The sequence below is a fragment of the Durio zibethinus genome, unplaced genomic scaffold, assembly GCF_047325235.1.
Source record: "Durio zibethinus cultivar Kanyao isolate XHJ-2024 unplaced genomic scaffold, ASM4732523v1 HiC_scaffold_195, whole genome shotgun sequence".
NCBI lineage: Eukaryota > Viridiplantae > Streptophyta > Magnoliopsida > Malvales > Malvaceae > Durio > Durio zibethinus.
This window is the reverse complement of record NW_028322818.1, coordinates 20,001-39,604: the sequence shown is the minus strand read 5'-3', so window position 1 is coordinate 39,604 and position 19,604 is coordinate 20,001. Positions and strand designations below refer to the sequence as shown.

The following is a 19,604-nucleotide window of genomic DNA, read 5'->3' as shown; positions in this document are numbered from 1 at the left end:
AAAATTAATTGAATGAACGAACAATTAATAAAAACAAAGTTTTCTGTCCTATTCCATATATTCTATAGTTCCTTACCGTGTTAATTATCAATTATTAGTTATTGATATTCATGGGCAATAGAGATTAATATTTAGGGATAGATATTACCTTTCTTTTTCTCCTTTCAAATAAATTGAAATGATTGAAGTTTTTCTATTTGGAATCGTCTTAGGTCTAATTCCTATTACTTTGGCTGGATTATTCGTAACCGCATATTTACAATACATACGTGGTGATCAGTTGGACCTTTGATTAATTAACATCTCTTTTTTTGACTGACCCCTTTAATTTTAATTTAATTAATTTAATTCAAGGAGGTCAAATTCGAATTGCTGTTCAATTTTTTTTTTTTTTTTTTTTTTTTCAGTTCGGTGTAATTTTCGACTTAACAAGAGCGGAATCACGCTCTGTAGGATTTGAACCTACGACATTGGGTTTTGGAGACCCACGTTCTACCGAACTGAACTAAGAGCGCTTTCTTATCATAATAAATAAGACTGTAAAAAAGAGGATTCTTTTATTTTATAACCCCAATACATCGTGCACACCTATACTATCATATATCATATATAATATGAGAAAATGATAGATTATGTATGCTTAATTTTAATCAATCTAAAACTAAAATGGCTCCCTCCTTACTGCTCAAAGGAGAAGTAATAGGTAGGGATGACAGGATTTGAACCCGTGACATTTTGTACCCAAAACAAACGCGCTACCAAGCTGCGCTACATCCCTTTCAATTGGCCTACGATGTTATTGTAGAGAATCCCTGTCTTGTTTTCCACACCCTTATTTCATCTATTGATATACAAAAATTATCTTTCCATTTCCTCTTTTTGGTCTCATATCATATAACAACCATATAATGAATAATAAATGAATCTTTTTGGCGGGAATTCTCAGGCAGAAAGGGACCTATTTTGCTGTTTTAAGAAAAGGAAAATCTTATCTATCGAATCATTGTACATTTAAATTTTAATTTTGAATTAGGAATTCCGGGTACAAATATACAAATACAAGTGGTCTTTAACCACACATACATGTGATTATATATGTATTACCATAATGTATGTAATACGATAAAGAAGGAGGATTTTAAATGCGAGATCTAAAAACATATCTTTCCGTAGCACCGGTACTAAGTACTCTCTGGTTCGGTTCTTTAGCGGGTTTATTGATAGAGATCAATCGTTTCTTCCCGGATGCGTTAACATTCCCTTTTTTTTAATTCTAGTTATTGTCGCGGGACGGGGTGAAAAAGATTAGATCGATATACAATCAAATATCTGTGACTAATCTCTCGCCCCCCCTTGACTTTAGTTGTTTTTAGAATTATAATTATATAAGAAATGAATTCTAATTATATAAGAAATAATTCTATTTAGTTTTTTTAGAATTCTAATTATATAAGAATTATATAAAATAAATAAGGAAGGTAGAACGAAAAAAGTGGATTGAACCTCAACAAAACTTGGGTTCAAGCTCCAATTAAATTACTAGTAGAGCGAAAAGAGAAATGTGGCTGGAACAACAGTATCCTACAAGATACTTAAAGAAAATACCGTACTGTGATTCTAAATCGAGTTAGAAATCATTGTATTACTTATTTACTATTAGTATAATACATATTGATTTACTATATTGATTGCAATTGATTGCAACGAAATCTTTCAGGATTTGGTTTTGAGTTAGCAACTTTTATTTATTTATTTTCATTCCTTTCTTCTTCACTTTTGATCGGAAAATAGAAGAGTTGGGTGAATTAAAAACTCAAAGGGGGTTCATGGCCAAGAGTAAAGATGTCCGAGTAACGATTATTTTGGAATGTACCAGTTGTGTTCGAAACGTCGTTAATAAGGAATCAACGGGCATTTCCAGGTATATTACTCAAAAAAATCGACACAATACGCCTAGTCGATTGGAATTGAAGAAATTCTGTTCCTATTGTTACAAACATACAATTCACGGGGAGATAAAGAAATAAATCGAATCAAGTACTCGTATGTCAACCCTTCCCGAGAATATGAGAAAATAGGACATTAGGTATTTAGGTAACATTAGGTATTTAGTATGAGAAAATAGGACATTAGGTATTCAGGTATAATAATATATATTATATAATATATTAAGTAATATTAAGTATATAATTAGTTAGATATAATATATAACTAATATATAACAAATATTTTATTTATATATTAGTCTATATTTGTATTTCCTTGTCTATTCCACGCTTTCTTTTTAAAGTGAAGTTTTTAGTTTTAAATTATTCGATATGCACGTTAATAAATTTTTAACCTTTTTAACCTGGTATATGATTGTATCAATATTCTTTTATTTTTTTTTATTCTATTTTTTATTTAGTTCTTATTTTTTTAATAATTTTTTTCTTTATTCTCGAGTCAATTATTTATTTTTTTAGTTTACCGTCTTCGAATGATTTTTAGTTTACAGTCTTCGAATGATTAGGAGTTGGATTTTCATTGATTAGGAATTAGATTTTTAATATCACTAACTATTTTTTTTTTTATTTTCTATTCGTGCATAATGATTATTTTAATATTGTTAATTTTAATATTGTTGTTAATTTTAATATTGTTAATATTGTATTATTTATTATATTGTATGATTTATTCATTACTATATTTTTTAGTTATTACTATATTTTGTATTTATTACTATATTTCATTATTTATTTCTTATTTTATTAATTATTTATTATTTTCGTGTCGGTTCTATATATATTTATAAATTATATTTATTTATTATTTATGTATTATCACAGTTATAGATATTTATTTAAATTATATTTATATATTAAATATATTAAAATATTAAATTATATTTATATTTTATATATTAAATATATTAAAATATGAAATTATATTTATATATATTTATAAATTATATTTATTTATTATTTATGTATTATCACAGTTATAGATATTTATTTAAATTATATTTATATATTAAATATATTAAAATATTAAATTATATTTATATTTTATATATTAAATATATTAAAATATGAAATTATATTTATATATTAAATATATTAAAATATGAAATTATATTTATATATTAAATATATTAAAATATGAAATTATATTTATATATTAAATATATTAAAATATGAAATTATATTTATATATTAAATATATTAAAATATGAAATTATATTTAAATAAATATCTATAAATAATATAATAATAAAATAAACTAATAAAATAAACAAATAAATAATAAATAAATAATTAAAATAAACTAATAAAATAAACAAATAAATAAGAAATAAATAATAAATAAATAATACAATAATAAAAAAAACAAAGCAAATCGTATTTATTCTATTAATTCTATAATTTGAATTTGATCCGATCAAAATAGGATTTTAGAAAAGGATAGGATAGGATTATTTTTAGAAATAAGGAATAAAGAAATGATGGATAAATACAAGCGATCTTTTCGTAGGCGTTTGCCCCCGATCCAATCGGGGGATCGAATTGATTATAGAAACATGAGTTTAATTAGTCGATTTATTAGTGAACAAGGAAAAATCTTATCTAGGCGAGTAAATAGATTGACTTTAAAACAACAACGATTAATTACTATTGCTATAAAACAAGCTCGTATTTTATCTTCGTTACCCTTTATTAATAATGAGAAACGATTTGAAAGAAGGGAGTCGACCGCTAGAACTAGAACCAGAAATGAGAAACGATTTGAAAGAAGAGAGTCGACCGCTAGAACTACTGCTCTTAGAACCAGAAATAAATAGGCTTACCCTTCAATTGACTCAAAATTATCAAACGTAGACTGATGCTTTATTCAAAAAATCTGATAATCAAAATTGTCGTGTCGTAAGAAAAAAGAAATAAATAAAAGAATCGAATCGGGTTGGGGAAGAAAAATAAATTTTTTTTTTTTTTATTGAGCGTCTTCGCTCATCTTGTTTTCTTGTTTTGATGACCTTATCAGAATTTTTTTATCATATTAATTTCTACTCTACCTCCCTCGAGTTCATTCTCGAGGGAACCCCATTTCATTTAAAGCATTTCGGTGGATTCCTTCCGATCTCCTTATTTTATAATCTCGTTGGAAATCATATAAAGACAATTCCTATTTGAGATAGCTATTTGTGCAAGTATTTTACGATTAAGAAGCAACTGTTTCTTGTACCGATTTTTTATTAATCTACTATAATTATAGGATACCCCCATTCCTCGAATTCCTGCATTTATTCGAGTGATCCACAAACGACGAAAATATCTTTTTTTCCTATCTCTATCCCGATCAGCCGAAACCAAAGCTCTTACTCTTTGTCTCCGAGCTATATATCCCTCTTTCATTCTGGTCATTGAATAAAAGAAATTTTGATGAATAACTAATTCTTTCTTTCAGTTATTCTTTTCTAGTCTATTAATAACAAAACGGATTCTTCCAATGTATAAAATAAAAATTCCAATGGCTTTTGCTACTATAACCGTCCCGCCCACGATTTTTCCTTTTTTCTAGGCATTTCATTTCGCCTTGAAATAAGAAATTGTATTGATACTAGGTATCAAAAAAAGCATATTAACTAAAATAAAGGAGTAAATAGAAATGGATAAATAAATAGTGGGTTCCATCGTTTCTATGGTTACTTCTTAAACGGTGAGGTCCCCTCTATACACCGGAGCTCATTCCTTCATTTAACATTTAATTGGTAACTTGTACAGTTCACACTCTTCGGCTCTACTCATAAATTTTTCAGTAATAGATCTTTCACAACGAGATCTATCTTATACAGTAACGGTATGTAATTAGGAGGATTAATTGGGTAGCTGACCCTGTTAGTCCGTTCTTTGCAAGAGTCGAAGCATAATCTTTTTGCTTTTTAAATAGGATTTTCCCCGCTTAATGGATAAGCATTTGCTACCAATGGGGAATTTTTAAAAAATTCCAAGATTGGATTTGCGCCAATGGAAACCATAAATTTCATACACAATAGAAGGATATGGTAGATCTATCTTTTTTAGATAGTGAACGGAAGAACCCCATTCTATTCACTGGTACTGATCGTTGATACTGAAAAATTGTTTCCTTTTTCTCAGCCCATGATCTGAACAAGTCGCACATACACCCTAGTACATCTTCCTCGGCGCTGAGGACATCCCCGAAGAGCAGGGGCTTTCGTGACATTTCTAATTGGCTGTCTTGCATTTCTAATAAGTTGTTTAATAGTTGGCATGCTGAATCATATACAATCATATACATAATAGACTGGTTTAGATCGATCCTAACCAGATGATTATGAATTACTTCTTTTTCTCTTTAATAGATTAATAAAATATTAATCTATTAAAGAGAAAAAGAAGGAAAGGAATAAGAGGGATTAAATCAATCTAAATCAAAATTAAATGGTGTTCCATTGTCGTCAAATGGTGGTCTTCCATTGCCATTGTCGTCAAATGGTGGTCTTCCATTGCCATTGTCGTCAAATGGTGGTCTTCCATTGCCATTGTCGTCAAATGGTGGTCTTCCATTGCCATTGTCGTCAAATGGTGGTCTTCCATTGCCATTGTCGTCAAATGGTGGTCTTCCATTGCCATTGTCGTCAAATGGTGGTCTTCCATTGCCATTGTCGTCAAATGGTGGTCTTCCATTGCCATTGTCGTCAAATGGTGGTCTTCCATTGCCATTGTCGTTAACTAGTCTCCATTTTTTATTCACTATAGGTTTGTTATTCACTATAGGTTTGTTATTCACTATAGGTTTGTTATTCACTATAGGTTTTTCATTCACTATAGGTTTTTCATTCACTATAGGTTTTTCATTCACTATAGGTTTTTCATTCACTATAGGTTTGTTATTCACTATAGGTTTTTCATTCACTATAGGTTTTTCATTCACTATAGGTTTTTCATTCACTATAGGTTTTTCATTCACTATAGGTCTCGATTCTGTACGCACTATATGATCCACAATTCCATGATCTTTGGCTTCTTTTGCTGACATAAAATTATCTCTTTCCATGTCTTTGTTTATAACCCATCGGGGCTGGCCCGTTCTTTGTACATAAGCCTCTATGATGTCTTCTTGCATTTTCATTACTTCGTCTGTTTCCATGACCCAGTCTTTGAAGCCATCATCCTTAAGCATACTAATAGGTTGATGGATCATTACCCTGATGATATAACATACTTCTAACTCACATAATGAGGCGAGAAGAATAGCTATAGAATTGAACAACCGTACAGGCATTTTTTGCGCATTGCATACGGCTTTACAATTGCATACGGCTTTACAATGGAATTCTCTTTTTTCTTTCATCGAAAAAAAGAGAAAATATAGAGTCTATTAGACCCAGATTAATAAATAATCCAATTACCATCCTTCTTTTTCTTTTTTTTTCGGAAAAGTTTAAAAATACTATGATGGCTCCGTTGCTTTATATATTTATTTCGTCTGTGATTCAGCAATCCCAAAGTTTCTTTTTTTTTTTGAAAAAAAAAAAAGAAAGAAAAAAAATAGTCTTTTTTTTTTTCGTACTCTTTCATAACATAAATATTGTTAATAGCCTCTGGTAGGAAAAGAAAAAAAGTTTGTGACGCCTGAGATGGGCCCACGATAGCTAAGATCAAATTGGAAATGCCCCTTCTCTCATACTACTCTTTCGATACATAATCTAATATTTTTTTTTGAAAAAAAAAAAAAGAAATAAAAAAAAAATTTCATATCGAATTCAAAGTGCCATGCTATTATTACTTACTAATTCATATTTCATATGGCGAAGGCATAGTCTTCTTTTTTCTTTCCATCAATAATAAAAAAAAAAAACTCATTGGCGCCGAGCGTGAGGGAATGCTCTGCGTTTGGTAATTTCTCCTCCGACCAAGAGAAAAGCTGCGATTGAAGCGGTCAATCCCATGGCTAGTGTATGCACATCTGGTTCCACTGCTTGCATAGTATCAAAAAGAGATAATCCAGATACTATCCCTCCGCCAGGAGAGTTTATAAAAAAAAACAGGTCTCGGCTATTACTCTCTATACTGAGATAGATCATAATACCCGCAAGTTGATTCGAGGTCTGGATATCAAGCTCTTTGCCCAAAAAAAGCAATCTTTCTCGATAAATTCGGTTGATTAGGATAAAATTGTATCCCTTAGTAGCCGTACAGGCACCTTTTGATGCATACGGTTCAACAAAAATTGCGAAAAAAAATCAATGTGTAGATTCCAGCCATCCTTTGTTTTTTCTAGTCGGACCTTTCTAACTTCTAATTTCTAATGAAGGGGCTTTTTCTTACATTTTTTAAATAAAATGAAATTTAAAATTAAATTAAAGAAAGATGAGTTTTGGCCCGTTTTCCTATAATATAGAAAAAATTCGCTAAACTTATTGCACAAACTTTTCATTGATCCATTTTTTTTTCATTGCGATTCAATCCAAATCACGATGTCATTTTCTTGTTCCTGAATGGGGTTCGTCAATTTTTTATTCAATTTTTTTAGGTTTATGCTCTACTCCGAGTAAAGATCTGCCCGATTTTTATTTGCACATATAGGACAAATGACCCAATACCACGTCTTTTTGCTATGATTTCATTTCCTTTTTTTATTTTAATTTAATTCCTTTTTCTTTCATGTTTTTCGCCAAATATTCAACGTATTTCCCATATTATTCGATTGATTAACAGTTTGAAATCGCTCTTATTTATAATTAAAAAAAAAAAGAAAAATTATGATTATGATATAGGTGGTAATCATAAATATATTACCAATTGGGTTTTTTCTAAACGGAGCCTGGATACTTCATTTTATCAGTCCAACCAAGCCAACCATAAATCATTCTAATTGAAAATATTAATCTGGATACACCCCCATGAAATGGATCTCTAATTGCACTTCATTACACTTCCCGCTACAAATTTTTGATAATTCAATCAATCTTTTTGGGGCGAAACAGGGGATATCTCGATCGGGCGAGAGAACGGGGGAATCCCATATGACCCAATATATTTGACAAGTCGCACTATATGTCAACCCAGCTTGCATCGTTATCTCCCGGAACTTGAAAAGGAACTTTTGGAATACCAACAGGCATAAAGTAAAAAGAATGTAAAATTATATTTCGCTTTGATTGTGGAAGCGTAATACGTAATGTAATACGTAATAATGGTCTTATCTTAATAATATGTAATATTATATTTCACTTTGATTGTGGAAGCGTAATACGTAATGTAATACGTAATAATGGTCTTATCTTAATAATATGTAATATTATAATATGTAATATTATATTTCACTTTGATTGTGGAAGCGTAATACGTAATGTAATACGTAATAATGGTCTTATCTTAATAATATGTAATATTATAATATGTAATATTATATTTCACTTTGATTGTGGAAGCGTAATACGTAATGTAATACGTAATAATGGTCTTATCTTAATAATATGTAATAATGGTCTTAATAATATGGGCCTTTATCATATTTTATACATAGATAGACTAAGGCCATAAAATAAAGAAAGGCGGAATGAATGAAAGAGAATTCTTACGAATAGGTCCTTTGAATGATGAACAAATAGGGATGCATTCATTCATAAAAAATAGGATCAACCCCCATTGCGTATTGATACTTATCGAGTATAGAATAGATCTGCTTCTCTTTTTTCTTCTGAGCCGAATTCTTCCCTTATTACTAATGGAATAGAACAAACATTAATCCTTTCTCTCCGAAAGAATCCACCGAAAAGGGGAGGTATTCCAATGCAATAAAGTTACATAGTGTCTATTTTTCGTTGATTTGATAAAGGGGTATTTCCATGGGTTTGCCTTGGTATCGTGTTCATACTGTCGTATTGAATGATCCCGGTCGCTTGCTTTCTGTTCATATAATGCATACAGCTCTGGTTGCTGGTTGGGCCGGTTCAATGGCTCTATATGAATTAGCTGTTTTTGATCCCTCCGATCCCGTTCTTGATCCAATGTGGAGACAAGGTATGTTCGTTATACCCTTCATGACTCGTTTAGGAATAACCAATTCATGGGGCGGTTGGAGTATTACGGGGCGGACTATAACAAATCCGGGTATTTGGAGTTACGAAGGTGTGGCCGGAGCACATATTGTGTTTTCTGGCTTGTGCTTCTTGGCAGCTATCTGGCATTGGGTATATTGGGATCTAGAAATTTTTTGTGATGAGCGCACAGGAAAACCCTCTTTGGATTTGCCCAAGATTTTTGGAATTCATTTATTTCTCTCAGGAGTGGCTTGCTTTGGCTTTGGCGCATTTCATGTAACAGGATTGTATGGTCCTGGAATATGGGTGTCCGACCCTTATGGACTAACCGGAAAGGTACAACCTGTAAATCCAGCGTGGGGCGTGGAAGGTTTTGATCCTTTTGTTCCGGGAGGAATAGCCTCTCATCATATTGCAGCAGGGACATTGGGCATATTAGCGGGCTTATTCCATCTTAGTGTCCGTCCGCCCCAACGTTTATACAAAGGATTACGTATGGGAAATATTGAAACCGTCCTTTCCAGTAGTATAGCTGCTGTCTTTTTTGCAGCTTTTGTTGTTACTGGAACTATGTGGTATGGTTCAGCAACTACCCCCATCGAATTATTTGGTCCTACTCGTTATCAATGGGATCAAGGATACTTCCAGCAAGAAATATATCGAAGGGTTAGTGCTGGGTTAGCCGAAAATCAAAGTTTATCAGAAGCTTGGTCTAAAATTCCTGAAAAATTAGCTTTTTATGATTACATTGGCAATAATCCGGCAAAAGGAGGATTATTCAGAGCGGGTTCAATGGACAACGGGGATGGAATAGCCGTTGGGTGGTTAGGACACCCTATCTTTAGAGATAAAGAAGGGCGTGAACTTTTTGTACGTCGTATGCCTACTTTTTTTGAAACATTTCCGGTTGTTTTGGTAGACGGAGACGGAATTGTTAGAGCGGATGTTCCTTTTAGAAGGGCAGAATCGAAGTATAGTGTCGAACAAGTAGGTGTAACTGTTGAGTTCTATGGTGGCGAACTCAATGGAGTGAGTTATAGTGATCCTGCTACTGTGAAAAAATATGCTAGACGTGCTCAATTGGGTGAAATTTTTGAATTAGATCGTGCTACTTTGAAATCCGATGGTGTTTTTCGTAGCAGTCCAAGGGGTTGGTTTACTTTTGGGCATGCTTCGTTTGCTTTGCTTTTCTTCTTCGGACACATTTGGCATGGTGCTAGAACCCTGTTCAGAGATGTTTTTGCCGGTATTGATCCAGATTTGGATGCTCAAGTGGAATTTGGAGCATTCCAAAAACTTGGAGATCCAACTACAAGAAGACAAGTAGTCTGATGCAAGATTGCTTTGTTATTTTTCGCTTCTATTTTCTGTTTGTGATTTGACATAGGCTGCTGTAAAAATCTTGATTAAAATCGCTGCCTTTTCTTTGATTCTTGTTCTTTCGTTATTTTATTCGGGAGATGATTCTAAATAAATAGGTACGGAAGCTATAATTGTAAACCACGATCGAATTTATGGAAGCATTGGTTTATACATTCCTCTTAGTATCTACTCTAGGGATAATTTTTTTCGCTATCTTTTTTCGAGAACCGCCTAAAGTTCCAACTAAAAAAATGAAATGATTTTTCATTATCTCAATTGAAGTAATGAGCCTCCCAATATTATATTGGGAGGCTCATTACTTCAATTAGTCCCCGTGTTCCTCGAATGGATCCCTTAATTGTTGAGAGGGTTGCCCAAAGGCAGTATATAAGGCGTACCCAGTAAAACTTACAAGTAAACCAGATATAGAGATGGCGACTAAAGTTGCTGTTTCCATTATTATATAATTATATAAATAATATATATAAATATAAATATAAATAATATAAATATAAATATAATTTCAAGATCACAATGGATCTATGATAAGATCGTTTATTTACAGCGGAATGATATACAAAGTCAACAGATCTCACTGAATACAAAATAAGATTTATGGCTACACAAACCGTTGAGGGTAGTTCTAGATCTGGTCCAAGACGAACTGTTGTAGGGGATTTTTTGAAACCATTGAATTCGGAATATGGTAAAGTAGCTCCTGGATGGGGAACGACTCCTTTGATGGGTGTCGCAATGGCTTTATTTTCGATATTCTTATCTATTATTTTGGAGATTTATAATTCTTCCGTTTTACTGGATGGAATTTCGCTGAATTAGATTCACAAGAACCACGAAGCCTCGCTTTTCAATACAAAAAGTGAAACTTTTAGTTCTCGGATTTTTTTTAGCCCATTCTATTTTGGTAGTTCGACCGCGAAATTTTTTTTGTTTCTGTATTTCCGGAATATGAGTGTGTGACTTGTTATAATTGATCCTATTGATAGTACAGAAAATGGGTCTGTCCTCTTGATCGAGATAGTTTTATCCCGTCGGATAGCCATTCTAGTATCTGGAGCACGGAATATATGAAATGGATCACGAAGTATTCGAACTATGATTCATACTTAATATTCAAACCTCGCGGCCGGACTCAAAAAAAAAAAAAATTTTCAAAGAAAGAGGTTTTTTATTTATAAATCGAGAAATTTTTTCTTCTTTCAAACTCTCATTTAGTTTATGCTTATTTTGATCAAAGGACAAACCTTTCTTTTCTTTGTATTTTTATTTATTATATCTATTCTATTCATTGAATAAGTGATGATCCAATAATTCTTACTCAAAGAATCTTTGGACTTAGTTTGAAGGTTTTATTGAATCATCGCGGTTCTGGTATGAATCTGAAGTTTCAATTGATTCATAGGGTCTTAACAAGAGAATTCCTATTAAAAATAAAGAAAACAAGAATAAAGCCACATTCCATATAAATAACAAATCAAAGCAAAGAAAAAGAAAAGAAATAAGTAGGTAAATAGAAGATTCAAGAGGCCTGATCAACATAAAGACGAATGCGCCGACTTGATTTTTTGGCATTATAATTACAACTACAAAAAAGAGCTTTCGGATTTTTACTCTTTTGTGTCTTCAGATAAAATTGAATGAAAAGATTAAGAAGTTTCAAACTTTCTATTCCATATCCGTTTCAGCTATTATTTGGGTGTTTTTGTTTGAGCTGTACGAGATGAAATTCTCATATACGGTTCTCAGGGGGGGAGTCCTCTTGGTTTACCTATCTCAATAAAGTCTATGATTGGTTCGAAGAACGCCTCGAGATTCAGGCGATTGCAGATGATATAACTAGTAAATATGTTCCTCCTCATGTTAACATATTTTATTGTCTAGGAGGAATTACGCTTACTTGTTTTTTGGTACAAGTAGCTACAGGATTTGCTATGACTTTTTACTATCGTCCAACCGTTACTGAGGCTTTTACTTCTGTTCAATACATAATGACTGAAGCTAACTTTGGTTGGTTAATCCGATCAGTTCATCGATGGTCGGCAAGTATGATGGTCTTAATGATGATCCTGCACGTATTTCGTGTCTATCTCACTGGTGGTTTTAAAAAACCTCGCGAATTGACTTGGGTTACAGGCGTGGTTCTGGCTGTGTTGACTGCATCTTTTGGTGTAACAGGTTATTCCTTACCTTGGGACCAAATTGGTTATTGGGCAGTCAAAATCGTAACAGGCGTTCCGGAAGCTATTCCGGTAATAGGATCGCCTTTGGTAGAGTTATTGCGTGGAAGTGCTAGTGTGGGACAATCCACTTTGACCCGTTTTTATAGTTTACACACTTTTGTATTACCCCTTCTTACTGCTGTATTTATGTTAATGCATTTCCTAATGATACGTAAGCAAGGCATTTCTGGTCCTTTATAGAGAATATAGACCATAGCTATATTGTAACCAATCATTTATCTTATTACTTGCCAATCATTTATCTTATTACTTGGGGGAGGAACAATAGTATTTCATTGCTACAAATATGGATTGTTGAAAAAAAAAAAAAAATAAGACATGTATTTGGATATTTCCTTTCAACTCCACAATATTCTATTATTTATTTGATATGACATGAATAGTTGAAGGGAATTCCCCGAAGAGAAAATGGATTATGGGAGTGTGTGACTTGAACTATTGATTGGGCCATGCAGAAATATGCCTTTATCTGCTACATTGGAATTCACAACCAAATGTGTCTTTGTTCCAACCACCGTGTAAGCCCCATACAAAGGATAGGCTGGTTCGCTTGAAGAGAATCTTTTCTATGATCAGACCTGACGATGTCGTGTATGAACAGGGCTCCGTAAGATCCAGTAGAATAAGTGATTTGGCATAATGCAAATTAGATTTTATTTATTTATTTTTATTTTTTTTTTACTTTCTTATCTTAATAGTATGAAAATACATTCATTTCTTCTGCATCGACCCGATTTATTATTATTATACTATCGGAGTGAAACAAGGGATCTAAAGAAGAGCAAAGGCTAGACTATATTAGTAACAAGTAAATCCTTTGTATGTAAAAAATCTCGATATATTTTTGGGATAAAGGTGAATCGCAAGGCCTAAGACGACCCAGAAAGCACTTGATCACGATCAACTTTGTACGCCTACTTGGGTATTGAGCATTTACCTGTAAAAATGGCATTCCTTGGAATGTATAGTTGCAACTTCGTAAAATGGAATCAGGTAACTTTTTTCTTACATATGAAATCATTCATATATGTGTGGATAACATATAGATTCATTTTATATGTATCCGTTTGTATCCATTTGATTCGATTGATTTTTGCTTGAGCCGGATGATGAAAAATTATCATGTCCGGTTCCTTCGGGGGATGGATCTAGAAAAATTCACCTATCCTAATAACAAAAAAACCTGACTTGAACGATCCTGTATTAAGAGCTAAATTAGCTAAAGGTATGGGTCATAATTATTATGGGGAACCCGCATGGCCCAATGATCTTTTATATATTTTTCCAGTAGTAATTCTCGGTACTATTGCTTGTAACGTAGGCTTAGCGGTTCTAGAACCTTCAATGATTGGTGAACCCGCGGATCCATTTGCAACTCCTTTGGAAATATTACCTGAATGGTATTTCTTTCCTGTATTTCAAATACTTCGTACAGTACCTAACAAGTTATTGGGTGTTCTTTTAATGGTTTCAGTACCTGCGGGATTATTAACAGTACCTTTTTTGGAAAATGTTAATAAATTCCAAAATCCATTTCGTCGTCCAGTAGCGACAACCGTTTTTTTGATTGGTACTGCGGTGGCCCTTTGGTTGGGTATTGGAGCAACATTACCGATTGATAAATCCCTAACTTTAGGTCTTTTTTAAATTGAATCAATTTTAAAATAAAATATCATGATGTGCGTATCTAGGGAGTAGTCACTTCAAAGTCAAAGTGAATTCTCCCTAGATACATTTATTCAATTCTGGTCCCAATATATGGATTGTGCTGAAGGTTCAAAATCCATTTTCGTTTTTTTTTTTTTTTTCTAATTTTCTAAAGTAAAAAAAAAAAAAATGAAATAAATCCTAAATCCAATGGATTTAAAATTTTGGTAAATCAATTTCGCAATGCTTTTCTACTTCTTTTCTAGAATGCCCAATATTTGTTTTACATCTTCTATGCGAAAGTGTTCAATTTTCATAAGGTCTTCTTGACTGTTATTCAAAAGGTCCAATAATGTATGTATATTGGACTTTTTGAGACAATTATAGATCCTGGGAGGCAATTCTGATTGGTCAATAAAAATATATTTCAATGCTATTTCTTTTTTCTTTTTTCTTAGTTTAGCTAATCTATCATGAAAAGGAAAAAAAGGTAAAGTAACGTTGTGTTGATTGTTTTCTAAATGTAAGTTTTCTTCTTCCGCATCTAGAAAGGGAATAAATAAATCAATCAAATTCCGAGAGGCTTCATGAAGTGCTTCTTTAGGAGTTAAACTTCCATTTGTCCATATTTCTAGAAAAAGTATCTCCTGTTTTTCATTATCATTCCCATAACAATGAATACTATGATTCGCATTTCGAACAGGCATGAATACAGCATCTATAGGATAACTTCCGTCGTGAAAGTTCTTTGGCGTTTTTATACCGTATCCTCTATTTCTCTCGATTTGTAATCCAATACACAAATCAATTGGTTCGGTTAGGCTAGCTATATGCTGTGTATTATCAACGATTTCCACAGAAGGCGGTAAGATGATGTCTTGAGCAGTTACATATCCGGGACCCTTGGCACAAATAAAGGCGTTACGAGTTCCATACAAATTACTTCTCAATACAATTGCTTTTAAATTCATTAAAATTTCATGTACTGATTCTTGAATACCTACTATGGTAGAATATTCGTGTGGTATTTTCTCAGATTTTGCACGTGTAATACATGTTCCTTCTATTTCTCCAAGCAAAGCTCTTCGCATCGCAATGCCTATTGTGTCGGCTTGGCCTTTCATAAGTGGAGACAGAATAAAGCGTCCATAATAAAGACGCTTACTATCTGTTCTTGATTCAACACACTTCCACTGCAGTGTCCGAGTAGAGACTTTTACTTTCTCTCGAACCATAGTAATATTATTTTATTTGATCAGATCATTGAATCATTTATTTCTCTTGAAATCTCTTTAGTGTTTATTTCTACACACGTTTTTTTTTAGGAGGTCTACAGCCATTATGTGGCATAGGGGTTACATCCCGTACGAAACTTAATAGTATACCACTTCTACGAATAGCTCGTAATGCTCCATCTCTTCCGAGACCAGGACCTTTTATCAGAACTTCCACTCGTCGCATACCTTGGTCTACTACTGCTCGAATAGCATTTCTCGCTGCGGTTTGAGCAGCAAAAGGAGTCCCTCTTCTTGGACCCTTGAATCCACAAGTACCGGCGGAGGAAGAAGAAATTACCTGACCCCGTACATCTGTAATAGTAACAATGGTATTGTTGAAACTTGCTTGAACATGAATAACTCCTTTTGGTATTCTACGTGCACTTTTCCGTGCACTACTGCGCCCATTCCTACGTGAACCAACTTTTGGTATAGGTTTTGCCATATTTTATCATTTCATAAGGATAAGTCAGAGATATATGGATATATCCATTTCATGTCAAAACAGATCTTCTATTTTTATTTGTTCATCGCTTTCTTTAAGATTAGTTTCTTTTCTTTAACTTTAAGGAGTTCTTTTTAGAATAGAAAGATTATCCTTGTCTCTGTTTATGTCTCGGGTTGGAACAAATTACGACAATTCGTCCCCTCCTACGGATTAGTCGACATTTTTCACAAATTTTACGAACGGAAGCCCTTATTTTCATAGTTGTTATTCCTTAAATTTTTCCGAATCTACTTATTGGAAGAAAATAAGTTTCTTGAAATTTTTGAACCTTGAATTGGATCCCCCTGAAAGGAATCTTGAAGTTGAAAAAACTACCTAATCGTTCGAATCCTTGTTGCGGAGTCTATAAATTATACGCCCCCTGGTTGAATCATAAGCACTTACTTCACTTTTGTTGACTCTATCCCACGGTGGTATACGTATAAAACTCGATCGGACCCTTCCTGAAACATAACCTAGAATCAGATCTTCATTATCTAAAGGAATCTGGAGTGGACGTGATTCACTAATTAAACCTCCATGAATCCATTTTTGTTCTTTTATTCCAGGTAAAACTTCCTTGACGTATCAACTACTGTAGGGCAGGAGGAGTTCTATTAGACAACCCGTGCTTTTTTTTTTCACAAATGGAAAGTTTCGGATTCGGATACAATTCGGATGTTAGACAGATTACCATATATAACACAAAATTTCTCCGCCGATTCCTTCTAGTCGAGCCTCCCGGTCTGTCATTATACCCCGAGAAGTAGAAAGAATTACAATCCCCATCCCGCCTAAAATTCTAGGAATTTGTTGATAGTTAGAATAGATTCGTAGACCGGGTCGACTGATCCGTCGTAAATTTAAAATAGTTCTATATGGTCCTTTCCTATTCCTTCTATGCCGTAGGGTTAAAACCAAAAAATATTTGTTTCTTTCCCGATGTTTCCTTATGTTATCGATAAAACCTTCTCGTAAAAGTATTTTAACAATGTTTTCAGTGATGTTAGTAGATCCTATTCGAATCGTTCCTTTTCTATTCATGTCAGCATTTCGTATAGAAGTTATTATGTCAGCAATAGTGTCCTTACCCATGGTAAACTAAAATTATTGTTGCTCCCGAATTTTGATATAACCAACATGTTCTTTTTTTTTTTTTACTTAGTAAAGGTATATACGTGAGACACAATCTACTAATTAATCTATGTCATTTAAATACTCTAATTTAAATACTATAACTATATTGAATTGAGGTCTCGTCTTATAATACCTCAGGAGCTAATGAAACTATTTTAGTGAAATTTAACTGTCTCAATTCCCCGGCGATCGCACCAAAAATTCGAGTTCCTTTTGGATTTCCTTTTTGATCAATGACAACTGCAGCATTGTCATCATATCGTATTATCATACCGTTGTCGCGTTTGAGTTCTTTACAAGTACGTACAATTACAGCTCTGATCACTTCTGATCTTTCTAGAGGTGCCTTTGGTACTGCTTTCTTGATCACAGCAACAATAACGTCACCAATATGAGCATATCGGCGATTACTAGCTCCTATGACTCGAATACACATTAATTCTCGGGCCCCGCTGTTATCTGCTACATTCAAATGGGTCTGAGGTTGAATCATTTTTTTTAATCTCTTCTTTCAATGGAACAAAGGACGAAGAAAAAAAGAAATATTGTTTGTCAAAAAAAAAAAAAAAAGGAAACCCGCAATTGTTTTTTTTATTCCCAAGACTTCTTTCCTTTGGTTCTATATTCCTATCCTGAAATAATGAATTGAGTTTTTATAGGCATTTTGGACGCCGCTATTGAAATAGCCTTTCTTGCTATATTTTCGGCTACTCCGCTCATTTCATAAAGTATTCTGCCCGGTTTAACGACAGCTACCCAATACTCGGGAGATCCTTTCCCCGAACCCATACGTGTTTCTGTAGATCTTACCGTAACTGGTTTGTCTGGAAATATACGTACCCATATTTTTCCACCACGGCGTACATTTCGTGTCATTGCGCGGCGCCCCGCTTCTATTTGTCTAGATGTAATCCAAGCGGGTTCAAGTGCTTGAAGAGCATATCTACCGAAACAAATGCGATTACCTCGATAAGATATTCCTTTCATTCTTCCTCTATGTTGGTTACGAAATCTGGTTCTTTTTGGGTTATAGTTGATGGTTGTTTATTAATTCCATCTCTACTACAGAACTGGACATGAGAGTTTCTTCTCATCCAGCTCCTCGCGAAAAAAATGACTAAAAAATATTTTATTTTATTCTTAAGATATATAGGTAGTTACTGAATAATAGATTGAATCCTGGGATTCTTTGCTTTGAGATTTTATCTGATCTATTTGAGATTTTATCTGATCTATTATAAATTTGTATATCTTGTTTGGATATATATTGGATATATATATAAGTAATTAAACATGGATTCTATTTATAGATAATGTCTTATCTTGTTTTTGTTATAATGTTATAACGAATCTTTATTTTGTTTTGTCTTTTTTTATCATATTCATCTCGGATCGACAAAAATTTAACAATCAAATAAAATGAAAATAAAATTTTTAAAATGAAAATAAAAAAAAAAAATGAAAATAAAATTTTTAAAATGAAAATAAAATTTTCGCGGGCGAATATTTACTCTTTCAATATCTATTTCAGTTGTCGGGTTAACTCATGACCTCTCAGAATCAGAACAGAATAAAAAGAAATGAAGTGGTCTCTGGTTTGTTCCGCCATCCTACCCGATAAATCATTAGGATTCGTTTTCAATAGAATCCTCTGCATTCACGGGTTCCGTCGTCCCCATCGCTTCTCGATTAATGCTTAGGTCTGAATTCTCCAATGGAGCCTTAATTTAATATTTAATAAAAATTTAATATTTAATAAAAATAAAAATTTAATATTTAATAAATAATATTTAATAAAAAAATTTGTTAATTTGTTCTTTAGTCAACCTTCTCAGTCTTTATTGACTTAAGGCTCTTGATTTTTTCTTCGATGAACAGATATTCATCTAATTATTGATGAATCTCTATTGATGCTCTATTACATTGCTCTTTATGAGATGCTTCGTAGACCTTACATATTGGAATCATATATCATTTCATTTCTATTTCTTTTTCTCTCTTTCTCTCATCCTTCTATTTATCCACATACTTTTTTATTTTGCTTCACAATTTAGATATATTCATAATCAGATTGGTTTTTTTTTACTTAACTTAATGCAAAAAAAAAGATTTCAGTTGCTATAATGATATGACCAATATATCATATCTTGACTGATTCTTTGGATCCAGATAATCCGAAGCGATGAGTTGGTTATTAGTGCTATAGTTATTAACTTATACTGTGGTTCGCCCATTTTTTTTTTTGAATCCTAAGCCTAAAAACCCAACGAGTCGCACACTAAGCATAGCAATTATATCAAATGATCAATCAAATTTTTATTTAACCTTATAGAATATAGAATTTAGAACTGCTCATTTTTTTATTGAACATAAAAAAATGAAAGAAT

At 32.7% G+C, this 19,604-nt stretch overlaps 1 protein-coding gene and 2 non-coding genes across 3 annotated transcripts; 1 reads left to right on the top strand and 2 right to left on the bottom strand.

Annotated features, from left to right (window-relative positions):
- Positions 1-441: 441 nt before the first annotated feature.
- On the bottom strand, positions 442-515 carry TRNAW-CCA (transfer RNA tryptophan (anticodon CCA)). Its single transcript has one exon. It is a non-coding gene; the product is annotated as a tRNA-Trp (tRNA).
- Positions 516-704: 189 nt separating this feature from the next.
- TRNAP-UGG (transfer RNA proline (anticodon UGG)) lies at positions 705-778 on the bottom strand. Its single transcript has one exon. It is a non-coding gene; the product is annotated as a tRNA-Pro (tRNA).
- Positions 779-10,982: 10,204 nt separating this feature from the next.
- On the top strand, positions 10,983-13,838 carry LOC149509326 (cytochrome b6). The gene is made up of 2 exons (XM_089757741.1): positions 10,983-11,383; positions 12,208-13,838. Exons 1-2 carry the CDS (start codon positions 11,378-11,380, stop codon positions 12,847-12,849), a joined length of 648 nt encoding a protein of 215 aa, XP_089613867.1. The 5' UTR covers positions 10,983-11,377; the 3' UTR covers positions 12,850-13,838.
- The last annotated feature ends 5,766 nt before the right edge of the window (positions 13,839-19,604 follow it).